At 47.5% G+C, this 27,500-nt stretch overlaps 1 protein-coding gene across 1 annotated transcript in view; it reads right to left on the reverse strand.

Annotated features, from left to right (window-relative positions):
• Window positions 1-27,500, reverse strand: part of LOC125950932 (cardioacceleratory peptide receptor-like) — a 44,811-nt gene that overhangs the window by 17,233 nt on the left and 78 nt on the right. Inside the window, exons 1-3 of the mRNA XM_049679328.1 lie at window positions 27,442-27,500; window positions 4,957-5,592; window positions 4,745-4,864 (exon numbers count right to left, since the gene is read on the reverse strand). The exon at window positions 27,442-27,500 is cut by the window's right edge and continues 78 nt beyond it. Of these exons, the coding sequence (XP_049535285.1) occupies window positions 4,745-4,864; window positions 4,957-5,490 (654 nt within the window). The 5' untranslated portion in view covers window positions 5,491-5,592; window positions 27,442-27,500. The remainder of the gene's footprint in view (window positions 1-4,744; window positions 4,865-4,956; window positions 5,593-27,441) is intronic.

Here is a 27,500-nt window from a genome sequence, read left to right on the forward strand (position 1 = left end):
ACGGTACTTGGTAAGATTCTCATCGAAGATATTTCTTTAGCACCATTTACGTGGTGTAATGGAACTTGCCGGAGTGATAAAGTGATTACAGCCGATAGCCGAGAGTTTGTTCATTATGTGAACGTCGTTGCTGCGGGAAAGGAAAACGACTCCTCTTGAGCTGTAAAGTGTGGTTAAGCCACACTGGCAGGGATGGCACACGGGATCCCAAGATTCCTATTGAGTTCGATAACATTTTAACTACCTTGAAGCGCGGAGAAATTACATTTTCAAAACAATTTCCACCAACTGCCTTTATGCTAGTGTCATACTTCACTTGGAGATACAACACGGGCAACCGTTCGACGGTTCCACTTCGGCTCCAGCGAATATTTTGTGAATATTCTCGAGTCACGAAGCGAAGAGTAGAATACTCGGCAAGTGAGGCCAATGTACCCGACTCTTTCGCTGTCGTTCGAGTGGAGGAAACATTTTTTTTATGCAAAGCAAGCATAAGCAGCAACGTTTCTTGGCTTCCGAGAACGCTTCGGAACGGCACGTCAGACAGTTAGCTCACCAGCGTAGCCCGGAAGGTGTCGTACCCTAAAATGCATGCAAATTGCTTCATTTGCTTGTTCGCAGTCGTTTGCACGCGTTCGCTATTCACTGTCCGCGTACCAGGCCAGGCCACCAAAAACAGGCAGACAGTCCAACGCTTCGGAAGGCGAAGGGAAAGGAAAACGCATCGAAGGGAAATGAAAACGGTACGGCATGGGGTGGATTGCTTATTATAGCGAGCGTCAAGTGGTGAATCGTTTCGATTTGATGTACTCCTTGTCCAAACTGTGGCCCACTGCAGATCGCATCGCAACCGTCAGCAGCGCGTTGGCAACCGAGCACGTGGTGAACGGTAAACGGGTTACCGGTTGACAGTTTAATCCGGCTGACGAGCATCATCACGGGGAGAGTGGTGAGGGGCGCCAAAGCGATACCGTCACCTACCGCTTACCGAGTAGAGGCCTGCACCGCCGGTGAATTTCAATGATGGTGTCGCCTGATGATGGTGTCTCCGTGGAACCGAAAGTGAAGGCAACAACATTGTATGCGACCGTTCGTCTCTTAAAACTGGTGGCATGCATTCCTCTCTTTCAATAACGTCTTCCTAAATAACTTGAGTTTAACAAGAATGATTGTTTTTTGCAGTCAGTTTTGCTTCTCTTTTGCTATGTATAGTTTTTGTTTCTACAAGTTGTTTTTATTTTCTACAATTCAAACAGCATTTTCCTTTCTATTTCTAAAATTATAAACATCATACAGTATTTTTCTTTTTCTTTTCGTCAATTTCAGAGCCTTTGTGTGTCCTGTGGATGGGCTAGATTGAGATGGAGTGACGGTATAGACATTGATTTCAAAATAATATTTGTCTCAAGAATCGAACGCCTGCGGTACTGATGTACGAATTTATCGCGAGCGATAGTGGATTCTTCAGTCGCTGACAAACATCGCTGCTACGCCTTTAGAAGAAAGTGAGTTTTCTTTTTACATTTGTTTCACATGAAGAGGTACAAACTAGCCGTATTTTTTGCTTTTTTTTATTTGTACATTATATCGCTATAGTTATTTTCCAAGATTATTATTTCACAGCGATGGGCAATATTTTATTATACATTATTGTTTAATATTTTGTGGATAATTCCACCACGAAATTTTTAAGATTACGGTTATTAAAATTTCAATATTTGGCACAGCTCGAGGTTTTTCTGCTTTAGGCATTCGTACAGGAACAGGTTGATGAAGCGAACATAAATTCGTCCAACAGTTGCTCTGTTCGACAGCACATGGTTCAAACAGCAAAAAGTACGGAAACAGAAATCAATTAACCACCGCGGACTACCCACCGATTACATTATTGTTTCAGGCTTCCATGCTCCCAAAACGATCGCCAAAAACCCCTGCATGACATCACATATGTACGCCCCTCCACTTTTGCTAGAAGCTATGCCGTAACGAGCCGAAGGCTAGCGTAGAGAGAAGGGCGTATGTAAAAACAGCAGGAACAGTTAATTGTTTCCCGGTGTTCCCGTTTCGGCCAGCGGTCACTAACTACTGACTGGCAAACCTGTTGACGTTAACTAGATTGTGACATTTCATTACGGTTTGGTGCCAACTTCCGGGAAACATATTCCGAACATTATGCACCCCGGGGCTTCCGAGAGTCGTCTTTTCAGCAAGCCCTACATAAAACACAGTCACTTCAAGCGACATTCCTGGAATCAACTGGCCCTCTGCATCGCACTCCATTTTTTCTCTCTCCATCGCGATGTCCCACCATCGTAGCAAGGCATTACAACACCCATCGATGGTGTATCCTTTGGTGTGGCGTGGCGTGCAAGTGGCATCCCATCAAACGGCCATTCTCACCTGCGATCCGTGTGAAGCGACAATTTTTTGCTGCTCGCGACCACGTTATAGGAAACAATTGTTGCGGTGGGTGGTCCAGCGAAACCAGACCATCACTACGGGATATGCTGTCTCCTTCTGTCCCCTTCCGGGTTGCGCACAGGCCAGCCAGGGAATGGTTTCCGGTCCTTCATCATCACGATGGATGGCGTAACTAAGGCCACTCGCCACTGATAAGCGATTTTAATTGGTTCTAGCTGTTGCGCTCCGTTCCTTCCGACGACTTCCGACCGGATACGTCGCGGCAGTAATGGGGGGCCCGTATGGTAGCAAAAAAAAAACTAGGTTAAGTGACTTTTTATGGCACTCTTAAACGAATTTCGGTTATGGTGGTTACCACATTTCCACGTCTTCCGTAGAATTTTTTGGGGGACCATTTGGCGACGGAATCGAGCGAATGTGTGTGTGTGCGAGTGTGTTTGTGGGGAATGTTTATGGATGGCTCGTAAATTTTCACTCAAAGTTACACTCCCTCCGACGGAATGCTTCACGCTTTCGACTGGCGTAACCACATAGTTTCTGATAACTAATCGCCGTTATCGGTCCCAAACTGCCAGTTCCACTGTTCTTCGCTACTGGAACCGTGTCTTTGGGGAATCTGTTCTAACGCGTAGCTTAAGGGCGAACACTTTCAGTTCCAATGGCGCCAGTCTGGTTATGGCGCACATGGTTACTGTTGTCATTTTGGTTACGATTGAGTTTTTGGAGGGTTGAGAGAAATAGAGAACGCTTATTAACCAGCCAGCCTGCCACAAGAATCCACGATGGATCCTGCGTCATATAGTTTTACGTCTTATTTTGAGCAAACTAGCACAGTAAATGGGTTCTAACAATTGTTGACACTAAAGGAGTTGTCGTAATAAGGACTCGGATGTTGAAAATAGTAGAATCTCGAAAATGTGTAACTGCCGAGGAAATCATTCGCGTCGCGTTGATTCAAATCGTGCACCAGTGCCATTTTAGCGATTCGTTGATTGTAAAAAAGGATATACCGAGCTGCTCCATCGAGCGTACCTAACATTATAAATTGCTTCTCATTAATCATACGACCGCATTTGCAGATGAATCCCCCAATCGTTTATCGAATTACCGTTCGCTTCCAAGGCGTCCACTGGAGACGTAAAGAACCACCGATTTACTGCATCCAATGCAATTATCTGTCCCTTTCCATGCGGCTAGTTCGTTCTTCGTTTACTGTTTTCCATCAAAACTCCACCTCCACCTTCTTTCTCTCTTTCTCACTCACTGCGCCAAATTCGTCACTACGGGCATGGTTTTTGTTCTTGCACCGATGTCTTTCATGCGCAAAAAGGAGCATCTAAATTTGCCGCAACGAAATCCCACGAATCCAATGGTTTCGGTGGCTACCAGTTGTTTGCCGCCATCCCGGGGCCTTCCACTGCCATGGTGCCAATCCGAACACAATCTCTATAAATTATTCCGTCTAGACAAAATCAATTCTGTGCAAGACAGTGCGCCCGTACCAGGAGAAGGTTCGCAGTGGGTCCTTACCGGCCGATCTTGACGCAGTGCCGAAACGCACCGATAGGTTACTCGTACAAACACACACACACACACACACACACACGCACACAAACGGAACCACAACAACACTGAGTAGCCGATTGGTGGGTCAATGATAATACCGAAAACACGATGTAGACCTCCATGAATCGAGAGGACGGACGAATCTGCAAACGAGCAGAGGATAATGCGAGCATAATGGATAACCGACGTGAGCAAAGTGCGAACGATGAGTGATTACGTTCAGCGCGATGCAAGTCCAGCTTGAAGGTGCCTCCGGCAACATGTCTGGTAAAGTTGCTTGCACACCAATTACAAGAGTTCAGCGTACGTTCGATCAACAACCTCTTTCAACGCTAGCTATTTCCAGCGATCAATCCCTTCGTACTCCGAGAGAGGCACCATTTGCTAATTCTGTCTAATGTGCCGCGTGGGAGTCAGTCTGTCTGGAATCACTCGGGGAAAACCGAACCATCCAGCTGGAGGGTTATCTGAACCAACGAGATGGCGAGAGTTTCCAGCACTTCACACTTGTTGACACCAGATTGTCTTCCTTCGTCTTCGTCAAAATCGCAGGATAAGGACCTGTATGCGGTGCGGATTGCGAAGTTTATTGATCCGACACCTTGCTGACAGCAGCGTATGCCAGAGTGTATGTCTGTGTGTATGTGGCGAAGATGTCTCCATGAGTAGTACGTAGAAGTGGGATGTCAAACGATGTCACTACGCGCTAGTGACAGTAACCCCAGGTAACAGCCTACTAAGCAGACGGTAAACTTACCTCATAAAAGTAAAAGGAATTTATCTCCTCGCCGCGCGTGCCATTCTCATCGGCCACTGCATTCGTGGCCATCAGGATTGCCAGCCCGAAGCCACTGGTCGCGGAGGGCGCTAAAAGGACCTGTAAATGTTTACGACTCCATTCAGTGGGCTTCACTCAAACCTGGACCGGGTGTAGCCAGTCAGCCGTACGGACGGAGCACGTAATACTACCTGCGATAATGCTGGCGTAATGTTCATGACATCGTTCGCACCGGCGGCGCCGACGCCACCGAATGCCGGCTCCGTTGGCTGGACCGCGTCCGTCCTTACCTCGCTGTGATCGCTCCAGTGGCGTGATTCAAATTCTTTATCGATCCGCGAGGTCACGCGCGGTGTCGGTGTATCGTTATAGGCCCACCGAGTGTCTAGTTCTGCTTTATCACTTCCGGTCTTTGGTGCGAATCTTAGATCGAATGGTTGGTCGCTCGTGCTGGCTAATCTTTTGTAGCGAACCGAAGCACGGCACGGGGATCCAACGCTAGCCAACGGTTTCGACAACTCGATGCGACAGGCGTTTGCGTACGCAACGAACAGGTGGTGATGCTGCAGGTGATGATGGTGCGTAATGGTGGCAACGGTAGTAGCTGCTGATGCTGTCGTCGTCTGGAGTGTCGTTGGTTCTGCGCTACGGAACGCTTCGTACGGTTCCGCATTGCACTGGACGGACAGATGACGCAAGGAGGCCCAAATGAGAATGGACAGCATGTTGGGGCGCGTCTATGCCCGCCAATCGACATCTCCAGCTCCAGGTCACGCTTACTGTCCCGTCGCTACTACCACTACGCTCTCGCACGGCAATACATGGATCTGCAAGAAAGAAAAACCATCGTTTTAGAATGAAGAGACCGCAACCGATCCCCTAGAACCAGAGAAACAAAAACAAATGGCATTTGGTCATATTCCAAAAACTGGAATTCATAATGCTATCGGTACGAATGGTCAGATTATTGCAGTAATCTTTGCTATCTTATGCTATCAGCACAAGACGGCGGAAGTACGGGAATTCAAGGCGGAATTTATTGCTTCGCAAAACGACCAGCAGCAGCAGCAGCAGTCCAACCAGAATAATTCGTCTTCTGCGAACGTATCCGTGACGCGCAAGAATTTGCGTTGCAATTTGTTTCGAATGCTGGAATGACCGAACGGAAAAACAAAAAACGGGCGCCTTTCCTTCAGAACAGATACAGAGGTTGTGGCATGTGCTACAGGCGCAAGAATTTGGGCCACCGTACCACCAGTGCGCGTGTACTGTGCGTGAGTTATTTATGAGATTTCTGGTGTTTAATTCGAGCTTCTAGATTTGCTCTGCTCTGAGAACCACAGACCTAGCAATGCCCTTAGGGCAATGCCAGGAACGGGAGCAAACATTCTGCCTCGTTGATGATCCTAAAAACGTTTTTCGCTTGGTTCTTTTTTTTGCACTCTTGATGCTCTTAGGCAAACGGTAATTCGTGTTTAGCTGGCGGCTTACTTCGTGCCAGGCATAGACGCCGCGATATAAACTCACAGGACTCCACGGTCTAGCACGTTTGCCAAGTGTATTGGTCCCGCATCGTGTACCGAAGAAGAAAAAAAACGAACCGCTACATTCACAGGAACGGCATATTTGCCGTACGGTTTCGTGCCCATCAAATCCATGATCCATGAAGTGTGAACGATGTCTGGTGCGCCAAATGGCCTCCACGCCCGGGAGTACCAGGGAACCCGGGTGTACCGGGGTGGTCTGCAACATAAATCTCACCGATTGCCCGCGCGAACGAGGGCTAGTGATTCGAGAACTCGCCGTCGAAAACCACCGTACCCTGTGTAATCATAAATAAGATGAAAGATGGCGTAACAAGATCCAACATTTGCGCGAGTACAGTGATCCCCCCGAGATTCCCGCGACGCCATTCCAATCGGTGAAGCAAATGCAAATCGATTCGTCTCTCGGTCGTGTACGGTACCTGGGCGGTAGAGCCCGGCGATCGGCCACCACTATTGGTGGCATGGGACGTTGCAAGCGATCCTGTACGGTGGTATGGTAGAACGGAAAAGGTGACCCACGGTTACCGGTCGCATCACATAACGACGTACCATCAAACGTTGCGGAGCGGATTGTAATTGCGGTACACGCCGGTACTCAACGCCATTCAGTGCAGCGCAGATATCGCTACGCTGGATCAGCTATTTCTATCCATTTGGGATATTGGAGTTCTACCCGGTTATTGCTTTCGATCTTGACCAATCGGCGTTGACCGACTCACAAACGCAATGACCGTTTCGTAAATAGATTACCAGTTGGACTCCCTTGGAAGCTTCTGTTGATCTTACGTCGGTCGATGGTCGTTACTGGGATCCATGGTTTCCGGATGCAATTCCTAGGAAGACCGGGTTCAGAAAAGGTTTTTCAATTCCAAAGTTCCAACTACGTGTATTATGAGGCATGCTAGAGAAACTACAAACTTTACAAGAGGATGGAAACTTGACAGACCATCCCGTAGCATTTAACCCTACGGCTGCAGTTCCGCCAGTCACATTCCCACAGCAAATACCTCGTCTCCGGCATTCAAATCTTAATTGAACATAATTCATCGTAGATTGAAGCGCTGCTTTCTCTTCCATTCATCGACCCGAGCGCCAGCAATCCGTTCCCCTGGCGGCAATCACGCAGCAATCAGGACACAAAGTACTGAATGTCGGGCAAGAATGTTACGCGCGCCACATTTAGCCGCCGGTGGCTGTCAGGGCAGAATCGATCGTCACCGAGGGTACCGAGGAGTTTCCGTCTGGTTTGCACCAGCTCGAAAGACAGCGCGATTTTGCGCGATGAGCGAAAGGAATTTGTGGCAGGCACATTCTTTCGACGCTCGCGAGTCTACTTGCAGCAATTTTGCTGCTAAATTGCATACCATTACGCGTTGCGCTGTTCCTTTCTCTTCGGTTTCGTGTTCAAATGTTGCCAGCACTGATTCTAGTATAAGAAAAACGTCCAAACCGCAATCTTTAAAACACGATCGAAGGTGCGATTCGCGGTTCAGAAAAGCGTAGAATCATTGCTTATCTTCCGCGCGCAGATGCGATCCTGGCGTGCGTCGAGACCGATAGTAGGTGTCAAACGTTAACGACCGTGTTTCCCTGTCCAGCAAATAAATGGCCATCTGTCCGCGATGCGCGATGAACGTTGAAAGAGTTGAAAGGCAAACATGCAGCAACAGTTGCACACCGCGGCAGTGTTTTTGTTGTTGGCCCTTGTTGTTGCCATGTGTCAGCAATTAATTGGCAAACGAACTGACGAGGATGACGAGACCAGGACCAAGTTGACCGTTTGACGAGCGTTGGCATTCCCTCCAAACCGTCCACAACCGTCCAACCGATGGAGGAATTCCGCTTCTTCTCACGCAAATCGCGTCCATTAATGTCCGAATGCATCAACCGCCAGACCAGACGCCAGCGAACCGGCCAAAGAATTTCCTTCTTTCCATTACATTTCAATTAAAGTGCATCGGCCGCGGCTAGTAGGTTGCGCGAGCGAGCGAGCGAGCGAACGAGCGAGGGTGTACCTTTACCGGCCCCGGGGGCAAACCACAACAACAGTAGCAGCAGCAGCAGAAACAGCAGCAACAGCAGCAGTTGCACTTGCTCCACTCCAAAACCCTGGCAACCACAGCATGCACTGGCGGTGCGCGAGATGAAACGGTTTCACTTTGAAGATTTGCTAATTGAATAATTAAATCACGCGTGCAGTGAGTCGGCTAGGAACGTTCGTTGGCCGTGGTTAACGTTAACCGATTCGAACGAAACGAGCTCGCCACGGAGCACTGCCTTCGGAATGCTGATGTCCGAACGCGACAAAAATCTGCGGTTAGTTCGCGAATTCATGGCAGATCCATGGCGCACCGACAGCGCTGGGGCTGGTCTGGACACTTTAGTCGGCTGGTGTCGGTACATAAAACGCTAGTTACTAAGTTGTATTAAACATTGCGCAGAGACAGTTCACCATTAGTCAAAAGCACTTTTGGATTAAGGCTATTAAATTTTATAATAGGTTTTAATATGTTGCAATAGAACCTAGATCTATAAGCTTCAGCTCTAAGCTTCTACACCAGAAAACCACATTCAAACCATCAGTTACCCTCGTGGTAATATGTAATTCGATTATTCGAATGATGATCACTCAGCAATCCAACGCATCATCCACACATTGGATCGCGTCATGGGAAACACTATGCACGCGGACCAGAAGACACCCCGAAGCGAAACAAACTCCAAATGTTTAGCAACAGTTGTGATTGCTTCTGCGATGAAAGACGCCAGCAACATCAGCTGTGCCACGTGTGCGAAACTCCATGCTACGGTAAACAATCCGCGAATCACCGCTACCACAGTCGGTGAGCAAAAACCTACATCATCCTAGCCATCGCCACCACCTAGCCGTGGTCCGTCATCATCCATCGCTGATTGGTACGATTCCTACATCCGCTACCCACGGTTCACAGCTGACAGTCTTGTTGATTCATATACTACTACTACTACTACTACTACTGCTCTACACTAGGGGTTGTAGCGCAGTTCCCTCAATCCCTATGTTATTTTCGTGCCCAAGTACTCTCCGACCTGCACTCCAAAGCGTAAACCAACCTCCGCGACAACTCCTCGCGTTCTCTTCGTGCAACTATAGCGGACTGGCGCTGAAATTGGCGCACGGTAACCACCACCACGGGCGAAAGGACGGATATTGCAAAGTGTATAAACAACGGAGTAGAGTGCTGCGGATGATGGATTCACCGCTGCCGGCCATGGCCATCCCGGGCTCTTGCTTGTTACCAACCACTCTGTGCACGTGGTACGTGGTAGTCTCGCTCGGTCGCAGAAACCACCAAATGGATTCGAAGATTATTTCAAATGCCAGAGCATTTATCAAATAAAATACGTTCTAATGAGCGCCCTCCACTATAGGGCTGGACTCCCCATACGATTCCACTGCCTCCATCATTCACGACGCAAACGTGGCAGCCTCCTCGATCATCGGGCTGGCGAAAGCAAATAAACAAGCTGGCGAGCAGGGCAGGGAAATTAGCTTCTAGCCGTGACGGGTAGCAACACATAGCATATGTGATTGGTACAAGGTTGTGATGGGGCGTCGCATAAATGGGATCTGTTTGTCTAGAACTAAAAACATCAAGCCACTACTGCATGCGTTCGTAAACGTCAATTAGATGCTTGATTCTTGATGTTTCGAATGCTTACGCGCGGAAGTTTATTATTTTTGGCTAACACAAAGTGACAGTCGTCATCGTCGATCGTGGCGGATTCGTGGCGGAACGTCAGGTTCAATGCCATGCTCAGGACGTTGGATTATGGGGAACGCATTTTAGAAACAAAAAGAAAAAAATCGCGCTCCTACAGCCGTCGTCTTCGTTGTAGATGATGAAGTTCCCCTTGGAAGTGCTCTTTTGCGGTACTATACTGTTCGTGGAGCTTAATAGGTCAGACAAGGTTTAGTAGAAGTCATTCCCACTGACGAGGGTTTTTTTGATTTTTTGGCGCGTCTGATACCGTCGTCATCTGTTACTGTAGTACTTGGAAAAAAGCGGGAAATCTCAGGAAAAAAAAACTCCCAATACACATATAGGAATAAAGATCCTTCCTACAATCACCGCCAAAGCATCCACGTTAGACCGCTGTGACATGAAGCACACATACACAGAGAGAAAAACGCAAAAACCCCCCGCCATGATGTCAATTTTGGGTGAAATCATTACTCACAAAACAATGGCTGTCAGTGCCGGGCGTGAGCGTTCTGGTTCGGTCGTTGGCTGATTATTTTTTCGCCATCAATTTGTCCACCGCGGCTAGCCAGCTTTTTGTAGATTGTCGCACCATTTGGGACCAATAAGGCCAGCGGAAACAGCGTTCGACAGCCAGGCGACGGTGCACCGGTACGGGTTCCGCTGAAAAATGGTTGCAATTTGTCACTTCAAAGCTAACTGCTGCTACTGCTGCTGCTAAAACACAAAGCAAAGCTGCCATAACCTGTCGCCCCCGTCTACTATGCTCCTCGCCCACTAGATCGATCTACTAATAACGACCGTTCTGTTGTCGAGGAATTTGGCCAACTATGCACCTGGTTTGAGTAGTTAATAGAATTTATGAAACACAAAGGATTTTTTGTTTTGGTGGAATTCTATGGTTTCAATTATCAGGCGGGATGCATTTCGCTGAAGCTACTATGCCACCATTGGCATGCAGTGAAAATCCACTACTAAACCATTTACTTCATTCCGTTGTTAATGGGTTTTTATTATGCAAAAATAATTACTTACAACAACGCTATCGCTACAACAAGAAAACCATTGCCAAATAAGGTTGCGCGTTCATTTAAATAATGCTGGAAAAATATGAGGATAAATTGCATTTTCCGCCCATTACACACGCAGTGCAATGAATTGCTCCCGCACCGACCGACCGGAGTATAATACAGATAACTCAACCGACTCGGCGAGGCAACGCGTGTTTCACCATGTTCTGCTTAAAACAAATCAAATGCAATTCTTGCTGACGTTCTACGCCTTCCGAATACCTGCCTTGTCTTGGCTTCTCTATCGCTATACCCCACCACCCACGCCCATCTATCTTTCGCGATGCCTTGGTTTTGGTTCAGCACCGTTGGGGCAGCAGCAGCAGCAGCCACTTAGCACCGTTCGTCCCTTTTCGCACCGCGACTCCGCATTGTATAAATACGAATGTCAGCGAGTGCAAATTGCAGCTAATTGATTAATGCGCACAGCATCGCAGAGGCCCGGTACACCGGAGGTGCAACGTAGCGCTAGTCCGGGGTGCGGTCCTGCGAAACATCGCAAGCGCAAATGTTCATGATCCCCACCACATTTGCTCACTTTTCCTCGCAGCATCTTCGGAAAAACCGCCGATCCTCGGTTTTTCTTTCAGCAACCGAGCCGAGTTGGTTGTGCTTTCGTACCATTCTAGTGATGGTGGTGGTGGTGGTGGTGGTGTCGGCCGGTACGAGGAAATGGAGCAGGACGCGAAGTGACAAATTAAATTGTCGGAACGAGGTTAAACAAAATCACCTTCGGCCATTTGTCTTTGGGTTGTTCGGGCGAACGTCGGTGCGGAGCACCACACCAGCAACCCCGTCTCTGGCTTATCCAGCATGTGTTTTGTAATTTTAAACGCCTTTTTCATCTCCATTAATTCGCTCGCCTTCCCCTTTCTCGGTCTCTCCCACTCTGTTGCTTTAATGAATAATGAAATGCTGCCACGAAAGGGGAAACGGCGGAATCGTTCAGGAATCATCATCAGCATACATTTTGCGAAATGATTTCAATTCCCTCTTCGAAATGGCTACCGCACAAGAGCAGTGCAGTGGTAAATGTCCCCATTGACCCAACTTTCCCATCTGTTGAAATCGGTTTTCCCAACCACTTGTATGCGCTCGTTAAAAGTTCACTTCCGTCCAAGTTTGTTAACCACAGACGCAACAAGGAGGTGGTGGAGAGTCCTTTATGGCCCGGTACATCGTGCACACGCTTCCTGCGCATCTAGATTCGATTGAGTACATTCTCGAGGAATCTCGGACACTCCGTACGCCAATCCCATTCGACACCATTCCGATCGGTAGGAATTTGTTTGGTAACTTATACCACAGACAACTCTAGCATTAACTACATACCCATGTGAAGTGACCCTGAGTACCGACCCGAGCCGTTCTTCGTTGGAATGTCCAAAATGTGTGCATTTGTGTCGCACGGCACATTCCACTGGAGCGTCCTGTGCTCGTCCGAACTCATAAAGCAGCTCTTGGAAAACCTCGACCCACTTGTCACGTTCTCATCTTTCTGGACTCAACCCTTTTCTTCCGACTCTACATCCAGCCATCTGCTACGAAGGAATGCGATCCGATCCGGGGATTTTACGTGCATCCTTTTCGGCCGCACGTTAAACGTATGTGGGTCCAAAAATGGCACCGGGAAATGGGTGATCGAAACGCTTAACGCTCAAGTCCCTCCCGTTGCGGCCATAAGGTCCGCCCCGGTTTGTCCTTTTCTTATCAGAGGCCTACCGAAGGGTAGGTTAACCGAACCGTTTCGATCCCGTCCATCAATTTTCAATCATCTCCAAAACGTTAGCAATCACTTCAACTGGAAGGCATAAGGGCATGGACAGAGTGCTCCTAAATTCGATCCCGAAGGCCAAAGGGTTCTCCGAAGTACGTGGTACGTAGAAGCAGAAAATTGTAATCTAAAATTTCGATGCACGCATCCCAACTACAAACTTTCGATATTTGTTTTCTGAAAAAATGGGTATCTGCTCGGGACAGCAAATAGATGTCAGATTTTCTAGAAACATTGTATAGTTCATCATGGATATTGTGGAGTTCACCCGGGAATACGGCTTACATTTAATGGAAGCTCTTAAAATTTCCCCGAGAACTTGACTGACTTTTCATCTTTCTAGTGTCAATAACATTTTCCCCTAAATCCCACCATACGGCCATTCTTCAAAGGGTATAAAAGGTAACTAAACTGTTCCTACGTCACCTACGAAGCGACGTTCTCGGATACCTGTCACGGTACGGTACCTGATGACAAATGGTTCCTCCCAGAAAACGAACCTCATTCGCCGGAATAGTCCGGAAATCAACTCCAGCACCGGTCCGGTGGGACGGAAAAGCGTCGTTTTCCCTTTTTGGTAGTTCTTGTGACGACGACCCTTTCGTACGTCCACACCGGGCCATTGGAGGCAATATTTCCTGTTTTTCTCGACCATCGGATCCCGGGTTTTGTTTGTTTGTTGGGCATCACACACATTTCCGGGCGATGATCCAGAGTAAGAGAGCGAGAAGGCGAGAGAGTGGTCAAGTAAAGCGAAATCATATGCTATGTTGCCACAGTGTAATGGGACCCCCTCCACCCTTCTCTTCACACTTTACTTCACTTCCCGCATGCTTGAAGCTCGCCGTTTTTATGTTCACTTCCTGCGATTAGGGTATGACAAATGGGAATTCAATTTTCAGAAGCAAACCAACCTACATTCACACACACACACTTGCACATATTACTCATGGAGGGGGTGCATTGAACGCCTGCAGAAATGCGCCCCACGAAATGGAAAATCATAAATTGGTCCTTAATGGGTTCATTTTCGCAAATCTTTTCACCAAATCTTTCTCCCTCCAGCTCTCTCTGTCTGTAAGGCGTACGCTCGCTTTCGTCATCGTTCCATCCGTTTGATGATCGTCGAACATGGGCCAGAAGTCAGGCAGAATGTGTGTAGGTCGGTCTGCTTCTCGCATGGCGGCCTCCACATGGTGACGTCTTGTCCTCTTCATCGCTACATATCTGAAAGCGAGCGTTCGCGTGCGGTGCGGTGAATGGGCATCCAGACGGAGGCGATAACCGAATCCGCTAATGATAATTTATGACAGATTCAACGACGCAGAAAATTACGCCCTATCACCACCCCTTCGACAACCGGGTCCCCCCTTGTTGCGGAGTTCAACTCGTGCCGACTCGGCGACGTGAATCTGTGAGCTTTTGCGTTATAACAGCAACGATAAAGAAAGGCTAAAAAAGGAACGGCGTATGGTTTGAATGGTTTGAATGGGGTTTTGGAGCTCTCGGGGTCGAGTAATGTACGGAGCTTAAACCGACTTAACTTCATTGATACACACACACACACACACATAATGAATTAATTATGCGGCAGTGGAACTCAGGTGGTGGTCGCGGGTTCACCCAATAAACCTTTCTTTTAATTTGGCGGAAAGATTTGCCTTTTGCCTGTTGCCTGTTTAGTGGAGCAGCATTTTGGAAAAAGTTAAGCTTAATTGGCTGGCAAGAGAGAGAGGGAGAGAGAGAAATGGAATTTAAAATTGAAGCTGAGTGGATTGCACGCTTTCCGGCTTTCCAATCGTTCCAACGAACGGATCTCCATTCAGCCGGATGCGAAGAATTTTTCCATTTTACGTCAATGAGGTAGAGCGGTATCGCAACGTTGCGCCACGTTGAGCTAGATTGAACACGAGATTGCTGATGAGAAGGAGAGCACGTGGTTCATCAGCATGTTTTCTGTTTCCGGCACAACACACAGCATTGCTGTCAACATGCCTTCATCCAGGCGAAAGGACCGCAGCGTCGCATGCCACTGATATCTGACTCCTTCCGATAAGTGTTTCTCCTTCAGATGGTGTCCTTCTTCATCCACATCCACATGTACCCCGTCTCTATATATATATATATATATATATATATATATATATATATATATATATATATATATATATATATATATATATATATATATATCTATATATATAAAAATCTCGTGTCACATTTTTTTGTGTCCAAACTCCTCCGAAACGGCTGAACCAATTCGAACCAAACTTTGTGTGTATCTTCTGTAGGTATCAGAATCGGATGTAAACTATATTTCATTCCCATTACTTAAGTTATTCAAAAAATAGAAAAATTATTTTCCGTAACTTTCTGTTAACCTTTGATTTGATATTTTTCTTAGATTTTTCATACAAAAAAACTAATACTCTCAAATTTTCATAGCCCTAGCTCAAACAGTTATTTTTTAATGATTTTTTGAAAATCCACTAAATCACCGAACAGTAGTTGCAATACTGAGCGCCAGGGAGCGTTGACAGCGCGAATTAATTTAATTGATGAGAATTTTATCCTAGAAGGCTTAGCTAAAACCGGTTTAAGCATACTGGGGCAATATGCACAATTCGAATTTTCGAAATTTCATCAAAGATAAAAAAATTATGTATAAAAATTCAAAATGTGCACACACACATTACTGATACTTCATTAACATTTCCATGAGGGCTTTTGCGCGGGGTCCTAACTCCAGGTGGTAGCATTAGGAGCTCAACACAGTTATGGGAGAAATGAGCCGTTATGGGATGTATGTTCCGAAGAGGGACACCGGCAGATCCGGGGTGTAAAAGGGCAGGATATTTGCGAATAAAGGGCAATCTGAACAGAAAATTCCTCTTTTCGGTTAAATTCTTTGCGACGCCAAAAGTCTTCTAAAAACGCCAAAAGTCTTCTTCCCTTCCGAAGGCATAGCACACAAATCTCAAAGAAAAGAAATCTATTTTAAATAACCATCCTCTTTTAAGCGTAGCGACGCACGCTGGGTCATGCTAGTATATATATATATATATATATATATATATCTCTTTCTCCTTCCCCATCGATCGATCATCGGTCGAAAATGTTCGCGAAGTAACACGATGCCGGCGTACCACGTACACCACCAGTAGCCGGCTGTCGGTGGGCTCCGGTCCATCCGTGACCCTGACAAAGAACTGACAACTGACTCCGTTGATGTGATTTCGGTCGGAAGTGTGTCGCTTGTTCGCGCGACCGACACGAGATACCGACATGTGTGTCATCTGCTTGCTGTGCGAACCGATCTGCCGGGTAATATCGTGCGCGTATACAAACGGCACGTGCGTCCGCCAGAGTAGGCCAGAGTGTTGAGGGTTAAACGTGTTTCCATATCGAACATGGGCGATGATACGCCACTATATTCGACACCTTATTCGTTATGGAAATCAAAATGTGTGAATTCAAATTTGGGAGAAAACAAAATAGCATCTCCGAAGTGGCGTTTGTTGCGCATTTAATTGCTTGGAACCGGTGCCGGTAAACGTGTGAAATTTGTGCTCAGAAATGGCCATGACAAAGCATCAGAACTCGCGATCGAAATGGTAGCAATGGCAACGCTTGCTTGCTACGCTCTAGATTCACCAGTTCAACAATCAACCACCATCGCCGCCTTTGATGTCTTCCGTGTCGTGCTCATGCGGAGCCAAGCCCGGCCAGCCGCTTGTTTTCACGTTGACACACGCTCATCGAGGGCGCGCGTTCCGATCCACATATATGCGACCGATGCCGGCCGGCAGCCGTGGTGCGGCTGCATCGCAATAAAGATGCAAAACTCATCGCCGAATGGACACCGATTTTGAATTTTGCTTGCCGCAGGTTTCACGGTGGGCATAGCAAAACAACAGAACAGAACACGAAAAAAAATGCAAAGTTATTTTCACACGAATTGTGCGAACGCATTCCACGCGGTGCACCGCGGGATAGCTTGTCAAGCTGTCAGGTGCGCGCTGCGATGCGATGGGGATTAGCGATGGCCGAGGTCAATATTGTTTTCTTCAAATTCCACCATCGAAAGAATGAACAAACACACCAGAAAAAAAGGGGAAGAAGGAAACCGAAATCCTCTGACCAATCCGCTGACGTCGGAGGCAATTTTGGTCACCTTTGTTTGGTCAGCGCAAATCCCCCGGAAAACGGATCAACGACTGCAACGAGTTCGCTCGGTGCAATTCCCTCTCGTTTGATGATCGCTCGCTGGTACCTGAGCTGAGTGGTGTGACCATTTTAGTCACAGAAAACGCACAGAGTGAGCGAAGAAGATGGAGCACCAGGTAAGTGCTCGGTGAAATGCATCGAAACCACCGCGCGACGTCGGTGGCGAATTAATGGAACATGTGTGTCATGTCGATCAGCGAGCACGAGCATATATATACATGCATGCACCGGGCAGGCCGCGGGCAGGTCACAGACCGACCCACTGCAAGGGTACGTACGTTCCCGGTTTGTAATGTATCCGGGAGGCAGAAAAGGGAGGCTACGCAATCAGCACACCGGACCGGACATGGCAGAGACTACAGAGGCAGGCGATCGAGATCACGTCAGATCTCGAGCCAGCATTTGTCAGCAGTTCGCCCTCCGTGCAGCTCCCCCTCCAGTGGGGTGGGGTGGGGTAAGACAAATTGATCGTGCGGAAAGTGGAGCCGATTGTTTAACTTCCCTACCACCCTCCCTAATTTGGTGATCCTGAACGATCGGTGAGCTACGGATATTAATTTCGTTTCCAAATTATTAACATCTTCTCCGGTGAGACCGGTTTCATTATGGTCCAAGTAGTAAGTATTGCTATCTGTCCGCTTTAAACCAAACCGATGTTTTGAGGCCTTTCATTTGATTTACTTTGCAATGCTTGATGATATAATTTGGCGTAATTCTTTACTTTAACTTCTTTTTGCAAAAAATAATTGTTTGCAAAAATTATAATTAAAAATAAGAATATATGCATTTCTATAGTTATAAATTATATTGGATGATTATTTTATTACATTGAGCAATTTAGTAACAGATGAAACCAAACTTCAGCGTTCAGGAAGCGAGGAGAAATTGCGAATCAAAATAGTACAACTGAAAGGGTAAACATCTTTTTAAGTTAATATCACTACAAACAACTCTCACTGAACACATTGTGCGAAGTCAGCCAAAGACCCACGCTGAAGACCCTGAACTGTAAATTGAGTCATAGTTATGCCACCATTTATCAACTTTCTACAGAGTTTCCTTAAAATAAAACATTCTCGCCCCTTCGCATACATTCAACTTTTTTAACAATACGAAAGGTGCCAACATTAATTAGGAACCGTTTTCATCCCCATAAGAGTCCCATCTTGAGTAGGGCAAGGGAGTTCGAAGAAACGCTAAATTATCCTTTATCAGTTGGCTGCCTGTCCAATTTGGCAGGTCCAGTGATGGTGGTGATGTATCGGTGAAAACAATTAAATTAGCTTAACCTTACGCTCGCGCTGTGTAGATAGTGCGTAAGTCGTGTTATCGCCGCCGTAAGCAAGCTCACGATCGGCTCCAGTGATTGGTCGACGCTGATGCGAAGGGATGTAAAAGGAACACGCAACGCTCAGCACCACCAGCATCTTCGCAGCGGACTTTCTTCCGAACGAAGTGACACCCGTCTTATCGATCGGTCAACGTGTCCCCAAAAAAAGCAAAATAGCCAAATTCTTAATTAAACGGCAATCTTGGTGAAATTAAACCTTCGGGATCTGATGTGAAGAGAAGAAGAAAACCGAAAATCACTCGACATCTGATACCCTTCCAGCGGGTGAAGGTGGTCCAAGGCTGGTGGTTGACGAATCTGGTATTTTGGAGCCGCCGAAATTGGCTGCATTTCACCGCCCGAAACCAATCAGCCAGTGACCTTAGCGGCACCGAGAGTCACGCGGCCAGTAATCGGGCTCATAAGATGGTATATTTATTTATTCAACGGTTGGCTATGGCTTCGGAGAAACAGACTTAACAGGACTTTTGAGTAAGTAACAGCTGATTGAGAAACGTGTTTTGTGGAATCCATTCCATTTATAAGGCTTTCCGCTTGGCAGCTGCCTCACGTTTTGAAGACTCACGTCAAAAGTGTGCGTTTGGCTTGTGTTATGTTCAAGGATATCGCTTTTCAAACAGATTTTTTTATCGATTGAATTTGATACTTCGGCATTTTGATTGTCATACTATTTGTTCCGACTCTGTCTTTGAGTCATGGGGCAAATATTGTTTTAACGCAGGGTCCTGCTGGTCACCGAACGCTACCATTCCTACAGGATTATCAGCAAACAATGGATGTATAGACATACAAGCCCCTCGTCCACTGACAACCGACAACCGTTTGCTGATCTCATCTACTACCTTTTTGGAGTAATCATGCCTCATAAAGTTGTCACCAGACTGGCGAGACGGACCAAAGTTGGTCATTGTTGGTGGTGGTTCGGGATGGTAGTAAGAGCAAAAACCAACGAGGACATCCTTGGTGGTCTTCGATCGTTTCGACACACCCACAACAGCACACTTTCAAAGACGATCAATCTTATGGTGAAAGGATTCGGTTTCCGCTCTACCATTAAGGGTCCACTTTCCGGCGGGCGTCAAAAGCGACGCCAACGCACCCGATTGCCTTTGTGACTTACAAGCTGGTCCGGTCCGGGCAGTGCCGGTAGAAGGTGTCGAACTTTGAGACAGATTTTGTGGACTTTTCTGGATTCGCCTTGTTGTTTCGCTAACAATTCTTTTGCAACTTTTCCCCTAGAAGTAAGCACTGAGAACAAAGCCAGTGGCTTCCCTGGTTGGCGAAAGTGTCTCGTCCAGTGCTGACCGGTGGGCGGAATAAGGCCAGTTAGCGAGGTCAGCCCGGAGATAGTTAGTGAGGTAATTACTTGGTTCATTACTTCAAGCAGCGCTCGAGTGGTCACCAAAGAGCCAGTACCAATTACCGGAAGCTGTCTTCTAAAACAAAGAGAAATGTGAACCCCGGAGTTTACTTCGGAACCGGCGGCGATGGCCTTCTTCTGCTTGTATTAACCCGAACAGATCGCTTTCAAGGAAAGCCCTGGTGCTGGTCAAGCAAACAATCAAATCAATGAAGCTCGGCATTCTCTCATCTCGTAGCATCTGCGGAACGAACTGGACACGACGCTCAGTATGTTCCGGATAATTCTCCCCGGCTACAGAATCATACCAGCACAAGCGGCCCTTCTCTAGAAAGTTTCGATTCGATTGTATCGATTCGCCGGATATTGCTCTAACCTTAATCGGATTGTTTTGCCCGTTTTGGTACAGTGTGGCAGCTTGGAGAGGAGACCTTACAATCTGGTGAATCTAGTGTTCCAAGAATGCTTATCTTAGCGTGCAGTATATGTAATCTGCTTTATCAATTCAGGCCAACGAGGGCAATAAATATTTAGACTCTTGTTTAGCAATACTACGGCAACTGGGGTAGGGGTGTGAGAATACATAGCCATACGGAACTTCCAGGAATCGACGACTTCAGGGCAAGTTCTGGGATGCTAGATTGGAGTATACTGGCGTGCGTGCCAGGGCAAAACGAGCCCGTCTGTCGGTAGAATTTCGATGGAAAACAACATCTGTCAGGGGCAAATGCTTACCGAAAATATTGCCAGAGCGAAGCGTCGCTGAGAGCGACTCCCGGTAAGATTAGTGGCAACCGTTTCTTCTTAGCAAGTGACAAGCCGCTTCATAACGAATGCCTTCAATTGCGTCGTTCATAATATGTGGAGTCCCAACAGAAAATCGAAGACAATCCACCAGGCAAGACCAACAATGGGGCGGAAATATTCTCGTCAGAAACATCTTCTTCCTGCTGCGCTTTCTCTCAGCTCTACAAACCGGAAGGCAGCAGCAGCAGCTGTTCGAGTGCGCTATAAATATTCCATTTCATGAATGTTAATTTCCTCCCATTCACACTTTCACAAGTTCCGGGACACAATAATAAAGCTTCGACCAGAATCCAATGCTGCAGTCCCCGGTGGTCAGTGGCCGATGGTAAATTCTGGCCTACGCGCCCTGGGCGTCTAACGATCGCTGCTTTTGGGCCACTTTACGGCCCACTTTCTTGATACCGGAAAAGTTATCGATAAACCATGGCCGCGGGGTCTCGGGAATTGGGGATGGAAGAGCGAGCTTTTCACAGATCACTGAGACGCTCCCACCCCGCGTTGGCCAACACATTTGGTGCTAAAAGTCGAAGCAATAAAACGACCACGAACTCGGCAATTCGCACCAATGTTTCAGTACCGTCGCCTTCACTGCTCAGCTAACGACCTCAAAACTCGAAACTCTTGTTCACTTGCCGCGCGAGTTGGATGTTGATTCCCACACAAATCGGAGCACAGCCGGAAAGCCGGCCGGCCTCTGGGGTTGAGGATGACGTCTGGCAGAACATCGCCATGTTAAGCGCAATCGCTCAAGCGAAAGAGTGTGCGTGAGACGCGCTCTGGACGCCAAAAACCGGCCAGACTCTCAGCACCGGCACCACGATGATGATGGATGCCGAATCGATATTAGCAAAATGATGATTATTACGACTGTTTTGCTCATAAAACCCCGCATCCTCCGCTGGAAATCAAAGCAGTTTTTGCGAGTTACTCCATCGGACCGATCTTCTTCCAAACTTCCGTCGAGATCTGAAAGGCATACCGCGGCGAATCTCCGGTAACTGATGCGGAATAGCAAATCCCGGGAGTACAGCGAAGAAGAGTGACCCCAATCCGAGCGGTTCTAGAAGGGAATAACATTTCACAAATCTGCTCCCTCCCACGGAGTAGGCTGTTTGTTGACATAGCAACGTTGGGCGCTCGGCCGTTGTGCACATATTGCAGCAACGTGCGAATGGATCCCGCGGGGCAATTAGGAGCCGAAAGTTGGATTTTCTTCGATTCGCACTCGATTAGAGGATTCCAATCGCTGGATGCTGCGCCGTAATTGGACGATTTCTTTCGATAAAGTTTACCGACGAATCATCGATCATTGATCTTTGCTAGGAGTAGGGGTAGGGAATCATAGAACGGTAGCTTCGATGTAATGATAAACCATGAGTTTCTGGGGATTTCAGGGGAAAAAGCAGCTCTTCAGTATTTGTGTGCGATTGTTTATTAACATTTTTTCTGTTGAATACATCCAGTCACAACATTTCCATTCTAATTTGGTCTAGGATCTCATAATATTAAGCAAATGTCAATCATAGCGATGAGCTGATGCTGGTCCAAGTATTACGGAAGGATGTTGTTTTCTATCACAATAATAGAAATTTCTTCTTTTCAATTAAAATCTGGGCCTACGTTACATTTCTGTGAACTGACGGATGTCAAAGGTTTTTATCTGAAACAATCAACTATTTAGTATCTTTTATAGTCAAATTTAGCCAAACCATTGTTTTTATATTATAAAAACGATGATACTCCAGAACGTATTCCAAAAAACACAAGCAAAAGTATAAGCAATATAAACAGCAGAAGCAAACACGCGATTGTTTGTTTTCGATCCATTTAGCGCTCATTCCGTGCTTGTAAAAATCGCGAGTCATAAACCAGAACTTAATAGGGAAAACACGCGCCCTAAAAACTGTATGAGCGATGTGCTGGTCTGGACGCCAAATGATCGATGGCGAATGGAATGTGCAGCTTTGTAATAAACTTTTCTAAAAGACCGCTACATAACATTAAGCTTTTTCAATCGGGAAAATATTCTTATACACTCAGGAATTGTCAGCTGATGTATAAAATAAAATATTTTATGCGCATAGTATATTTTAGTTCCGTTGTTTCTTATGCTAAAATATTTAGTATGCTCAAGAACCACATCCTTATTAGCTTTCCCTCGCAACGATTGCGCTGTATATTACAATTTAAATAAGAAAGGAGCCACAGCGAGGTTACTGCGACGCTTTCTTCCGTCATCTTTCAACGTTTCTTGAAAGCACGGCACTCACACTCAGTAGCAAATATTATACCACCAGTTCTAATTAACCGCATCAACAATCTGTACCATCAGAAACAAAACTTCGCTACACTGGAATAGCTCTTCAACTTCTCCGGAAGCAGCTCCGAAGTGGCCCCAGATTTTCCTCCTTAAGCATCCCTAGAGGGCACTTCATCATACATGCAGCACCCATTAAAGGGGTGGGGGTGGTTTTGCTCCACCCCGTCTCGCATCAAAACGGCAACAACCAACAGCAGCAGCAGCAGCAGCAGCAACCACTCTGTCATCCTCGACGATCGCTCGAGAATGGAATGGAAAGGCGATCGCGGCGAGCGCCACTTACACTCGTGGACGCGAACGACGATATAAATAAAGTCTTAGTTCCTCCTCTCGTGTATAAATAATTCATACCTCATTCGGGAAGGAATCCCGATGGCCCCCCGGAAAAGGGGCTGACACAAATCGTAATGCAATCCTCGCCCCACCCCACCGGGCCACGCGTCTTCACATGCGTGTTTTTTTTTTTTTTGCTACCGGTTACCGATCGTCCCGACCGCCAAAGGGGCAGGGAAAGGGGATGGCCTAACCGCACCCAACATGACAGATGAAACACTGTCCGATTAGCTACGTTTACCGATCACTTATCTCCCGGCGCTCGGGCTATGAGCTACCCGATTCTGTAAACGATTTAAATAATAAATGATCATCCCTTTCTCCCGCTGCTCACTGCTCCTGATGCGAGACACGCCGTCCTCGGGGCGCTAACTAGTGGGCAGTTCCCGGAGGGGGCATCACAGCACACGATCGCGTCGCGCTCAGCTTATCGTGATTGTGGGACCGCACGCGACCATGGCCACGGATCTGCTGCTGGAAGCGCGAGAAAATTAATTGACCAATTCGCGGACTCGACCGCCCGATTATCATAACTGGCTATGGCATGTCGAGGGAGAGCACATGTTTTGGGAGTCCCGCACACACACAACCACACACACACACACAAAGTGTTATCCATTGTCCGGCGTCCTTGGACTTCGTGACCGAACTGGAACCCGTCCCACAAATCATCAATCATTCTTAGGGAAACAAAAGAAGGATCTAGACTGTTTGTTTGTTTGTATTTGTTTGTGTGTGTGTGTGTGTGTGTGTGTGTGTGTGTGTGTGTGTGTGTGTGTGTGTGTGTGTGTGTGTGTGTGTGTGTGTGTGTGTGTGTGTGTGTGTGTGTGTGTGTGTGTGTGTGTGTGTGCGACTTAGTGTGACCATAAAAAGCCACTTCCTTTTGGGCCGTCCAACCATCATCGAAGCCTTTGTCGTTCCGGTCCCTTTTTGGCGAAAATTCGTACGGAGTCTTTGAGCAGCAAATGCACGTTCCACGTCGGTTTCCAACACAATAGGGGGACCTTTTGCTCTAGGGACTTGCCGAAGAAGCTGCTCGATAGCTTAGGGATTACCGATGCGACATGATGGTGGCCTCGTTGGTTTTCCACTCGCACGGAGAGAAAACCATCGGGCGCCGGGAAAAAAGGGGCGTCAATACAGCTTTCCTTCCGTTACGTTCTGAAGCTGGAGCAGGGCTTTATTATAACTTCATTAAAAATACCAAAGTTCGTGCGCCCGGTCACGCCACGCCAGGCCACGCCACGGTGGAACTGGAAATGAGCCTTACACGGTGGAGACGCTTTTCGCGTTCACGCTCACACGCTCGCGATCTCTGCTCGGGCACTCCCCTTCTTGGTCGCAATTTATGCTTCAACTACTTTTTCCCCCTCGTCAAACCGCTTGTCTCGGTGACGTTTGCACACGCACTGCTCATCATTTCTGCGTCGGTTGGCAATCCAATCCCTTCAAATGTTCGCTCGAGGGCCACCGTGTCGCTTCAAAACGCTGCGAGGAAAAGCCAGCCCCGGTCAGAGAAATAATGTTTTTCCGTATTGCTGGTCCGCAGTTTTTCACCGGCATCGTCCAGTGGATGATGGATCGTATGCGTATGGCAAGGAGGGAGGAAAGGCAGTAGAGTGTTGTTGCTGCGCCACAGAGTCGTGTTCCACGGCAACACGGACGAAACGACACCGGAATGATTATAATTTAATAAACGGCCACATCAAAACTTATTAAAAACACCCTTCATGCCCCCTGAGAAGATCGACTTCGAGATCGTCGAAGAAGGGTTGCAATTAGCTGACTGACAGACGCCACGATCGATGCCCCATCACCTCTCACCGTGGTACCGGGTGATATCGCCCCAACAACCACCATGCACCATGTGTGTACCATATCATTAGCGAGCGCTGGAGCTGAGCATCTACAAGTGTCTCTCTGTGATCGAACCGTTGGCGATCGTGACGAGATTCGTGATGGTTTTGGTTCCCCCGGCCCGGAGCAACGTTTCAATTAGCCAACCCCAAACCATCAATCAACCATTTTGTAGCTAACAAAACAAGCAACACACACACACACACTGATCGCTGATTAAACAAATAAACAAACAAACAAACAAACACCGCAAGAGAGCGCCACTTTGGGTGATCGTTGATCACCTGTGATCGGTGCTGTATCGCGAAAGAAACTTCTTCACCCGGACACCAAGAGACTCCTCGACGTCGGCCGTTTGTCACTTTGTGTCGTGGAAGACGGTAAGGCGTGTCCCCAAAAATCACGAAGGAGAAGAAGAAGGGACAAGAACCCCTTGTCCATAAAACTTTGTTCGCACATTCCCGGTTCCAGTCGGCACTTCCCTGGACCGTGGCCACGGTGTGTAACAGGTGTGCGCAACTCCCCCTTTCCCTCCCCTCCCCATCCCGCCAAAAAGGTATCGTAAAAGCATCACCCCTTATCGTTACGGTGTCATCGTTAAAACCGCTGCAGCAAAAGAAGAAGTGCATCCCGAAAGGGTGGGATGGAAGTGGGAGGGAGGGAGGGAGAGGAAGGCCACATGCATGCCCCCAGCCCCTCTCCCCCGCTCTAGCGCTCAGTGCAATCCGGTTTTCATATTGAAATGTGGCTTTTTATGGTCGGTCCACCCCAACGCCGATCGGCGCCAACCAGGGCCATCACGAGAGCAACCTGCTGCCCGAAACACAAACACACAAAACAACACACACACACGCACGCAGGCACGTACACACAATGCACATGCCAGGGCCCGCTCGAACCGGGAATGGTGCGATAATGTACGAGCTGGCTACGGGAATTGCATAAAATTAATCTTCAAAAACGGATAAAATATGGCGTTTTATTGAAGGTTGCCCCACACGCCGCGGCCGGACATTTGCATGGCTTCATCATTGCCAGCGCGACGTTGGTTTTTGGAGAATTTTTATGAAGTAATACCCGCTTATTCCCACCACCCAGGGAACCGTACCATGGCCCCAAAACAAATCCGTCGTTTCGCAGCCCTCAGCCACACCGGACGCTGCACTTTACGTTTGAAATTGGGATATCAAAGCCACAGGCACAATGTAGAATGCTGAATGCTTGATGACGATGGTGTAAAGGTACCGTCGGAGAGGTTTTATTTATTTTGCGACAATGCCCTCAAAAATACTCAAAAGCTGCATCACTTAAGACGAAATTGCGTCCCCCGAGTTGACGGTCAAAAAGGCTGCCAACATTGAATTAATGGCCGAATTCCGGGGTCGTGCGATGGGCAAACAGTGCGCGAAATCATCCAGCGATGGATTCAATGCTCCAGCTTCACCAATGACGCGAACAACGGCCACGGAGCCGCCCAAACGGTTGCATTATTAATGAAGTGCAAGTGCAATGAAAATGCTTAACCAACCGCCACCGTTACCAACGCTCACAATTACCAGCGGATGGTATTGTTTGCCAGGAGGTCTACCACCACCGGGGGCCCTGGATTCTTTCGCCAACGACAAAACTCAATGCAACCTCACCGCGGTGGCTGTGGGCCCATGCATGGCCCACACCAATTACAACATTATGGTTTTGCCGCCACAAACCGCTCCACGCCATCAAGCATCAAGCGGTCGCGGTCCATTGTGGGGCCGCGATCTGTCAAGATCGTACAACCTACAACTGCATTTGAGACGGATTTATGGGAATGAAAAGAAACGCGAGAGATCGTTGACGATTGTTCCCCCTTCTGCTGTTATGCATAAGCTTCACGGTGGAGGTGGTGGTGATGGTGATAAATGAGATGCGAGAGTTGGCAGCAGTATGGTTTCGCCCCAGGTGAGACACCCGGTGGTGAGGTAGTTTGCGGAACAATTATTCTTGCTGCGTGCATGAGGACCATTATGCAGCGAGACAGCGCGAGTCAAACAGACGATTAGAAGTACAAAGACCAAGTGTGTCTCCTGTGTGTGTGTGTGCCGACGCGTTGATTTAGGATGTTTTGACACGCGGCTCTCGTCCGCCCTCGCGCACGCTAATTTTATGGCCAACCCGTTTAACACCTCATAAATCACGCAAAGAATTCATCGGTAATGCTGCTGGTTGGAGCTTGCGAAAAAAAATCTGTCCAGAGAGAGAGAGATAAAAGGGAGGAAGAGAGCTGTAGAGATTATCGTATGATTACCTTGTACTCTGCACGAATGTCACGAGAACTTTTTGTGTATCTTCTTTGCGATAACTTCT

This window comes from Anopheles darlingi, chromosome 2, assembly GCF_943734745.1.
Source record: "Anopheles darlingi chromosome 2, idAnoDarlMG_H_01, whole genome shotgun sequence".
Lineage (NCBI taxonomy): Eukaryota > Metazoa > Arthropoda > Insecta > Diptera > Culicidae > Anopheles > Anopheles darlingi.